The sequence below is a fragment of the Microtus ochrogaster genome, chromosome 15, assembly GCF_000317375.1.
Source record: "Microtus ochrogaster isolate Prairie Vole_2 chromosome 15, MicOch1.0, whole genome shotgun sequence".
Taxonomy (NCBI): Eukaryota; Metazoa; Chordata; class Mammalia; order Rodentia; family Cricetidae; genus Microtus; species Microtus ochrogaster.
The window spans coordinates 12,500,136-12,502,369 of record NC_022017.1 but is presented as its reverse complement, the minus strand read 5'-3'; the positions used below and the strand labels follow the sequence as shown (position 1 = coordinate 12,502,369).

Here is a 2,234-nt window from a genome sequence, read left to right as displayed (position 1 = left end):
ACACACGTCTTTAATTCTAGCACTCAAGAGGCAGATATCTGAGTTCAAGGCCAGCCTGGTCTACAGAGCAAGTTTCAGGATAGCCAGGGTTACACAGAGAAACCCTGTCGCAAAATAAAATAAGCAATAAGGTATAAAAAGATAAAAGGACCACATGCTTTGTTTAATGCCAGCAAGATATCTCAGTAGAAGGAAAGGCTTAAGCCCTGCAGATTGTCCTCTGAGCTCCACATGTACACTGTGGCGTGTGCATGTCCACTGGCATACAAAGAAGTTAATGAGTGAATAAGGAATGTAATTTAAAATTTAAAGAGGGGGAGAACTACATGTTTATTTGATTGTAACAACAGCCTCAACAGGTGGATAGATCGTATTATAATTAAAACTACATGCTATTAGCAGTCAAGAATCTACTGTATTCTAATTATACTGTACCTTGGTAATATGGTAAACAGGGAAAAATCTATGTCCATGTGGAAATTGCATTTTTACAAGGAAGTCATAGAGAAATAATGTATCAAAATATATTTAACATGTTAAAATTTCAAGGAATTGGGCTGGAGAGATGGCTCAGTGGTTAAGAGCATTGCCTGCTCTTCCAAAGGTCCTGAGTTCAATTCCCGGCAACCACATGGTGGCTCACAACCATCTGTAATTACAATTCCAGGGGATCTAACACCTTCTGGTCTCTTGAGGGGACCAGTATACACGTGGTGCATGGACATACGAAAGCAAACACCCATGCATATAAAAATAAATATTTTAAATAATGCTTGATAAACACTTCATTAGATGAATAAAAGAAGGAACCAACAATCTGTACAAAATCTTACAGGGTTCTAATCATAATTTTTCAAATATTGACATAAATTTTTCAAATATTGACATAAATTTTTCAAATATTGACATAAATTTTCAAATATTGACTACAATTACAGTCAAAACCTGGATTATCTTAATTCTCTGTGTGTTATGTCATCAATTAAAGAAATGATCACAGATGTCTCCATCTGATAGTAAGGATTTTAAGTGTGGCCTTTCCAAAGCATCAACTGACTTCATTTAATTATTTATTTACTTACTCATTTTACTGTTTCTAGGGGAGGTGACACCAGGACTGTCTCAGGTGGAATACGCACTTCGAAGACACAAACTGATGGCTCTGATCCACAAGGAAACCCAGGGGCACAGTGGAACAGACCACACAGTGGTGGTGCTCTCCAACCCTACGTACTACATGAGCAATGACATCCCCTACACATTCCACCAAGACAACAATTTCCTGTATCTCTGTGGGTTCCAAGAGCCTAATAGCATTCTGGTCCTTCAGAGCTGCTCTGGGAAGCAGTTACCATCCCACAAGGCCATGCTTTTTGTGCCTCGGAGAGACCCTGGTCGAGAACTGTGGGATGGCCCTAGGTCTGGCACAGATGGAGCAGTAGCCCTAACTGGGGTGGATGAAGCCTACACCCTGGAAGAATTTCAACACCTAGTACCTAAACTGAAAGGTAAGGCTCGTAAAATCAAATCACGGGCCCAGTTAGAATTCGGGACTTCCTTGGCCTGTAGTTGTTAATTTTCTTTTTCTTTTTTTTGTTTTTTTTTTTTGTTGTTGTTGTTTTTTGTTTTTTGTTCTTCGAGACAGGGTTTCCCTGTGTCACAGTCCTAGCTGTCCTGGAACTAGCTCTTGTAGACCGGGCTGGCCTCGAACTCACAAGGATTCACCTACCTCTGCCTCCCGAGTGCTGGGATTAAAGTCGTGCTCCACCACGGCCTGGCTTTGTTAATTTTCTTTTCTTTCAATTGTGTATACAGTGTTCTGCCTGCATGCCAGAAGAGGACACCAGATCTCATTGTAGATGGTTGTTAGCTGCCATGTGGTTGCTGGGAATTGAAATCAAGACCTCTGGAAGACTAGCCTGTGCTCTGGTCTTCTCTCCAGCCCCATTGTTAATTTTCTAAAATAATTCTCCTAGTAATGTTTCTTTGGCCATCATGAAAAGAGTCATGTCTTTTGTAAAAAGCAAAACTATTGCTAAATGTGGTGACACATACTGTATCCCAGCGCTCAGGGAGACTGGGACATGAGGGTCTCTGTTGAGTTTGTTGTTGTTGTTGTAGCTGTTAGTTGTTAGTTTTTTGAGACAGGATTTCTCTGTGTAAACATCCCTGGCTGTCCTAGAACTTGCTTTGTAGACCAGGCTGCCCTTGAACTCACAGAGATTCACCTACCT

The 2,234-nt window shown here is 40.8% G+C and overlaps 1 protein-coding gene across 4 annotated transcripts in view; it reads left to right on the top strand.

Moving 5' to 3' along the window:
• Positions 1-2,234, top strand: part of Xpnpep3 (X-prolyl aminopeptidase 3) — a 50,448-nt gene that overhangs the window by 18,903 nt on the left and 29,311 nt on the right. For all 4 annotated transcript variants that reach the window (XM_005354161.2, XM_026782740.1, XM_026782739.1 and 1 more), the window contains one exon: positions 1,101-1,508. In XM_005354161.2, the coding sequence (XP_005354218.1) occupies positions 1,101-1,508 (408 nt within the window). The remainder of the gene's footprint in view (positions 1-1,100; positions 1,509-2,234) is intronic.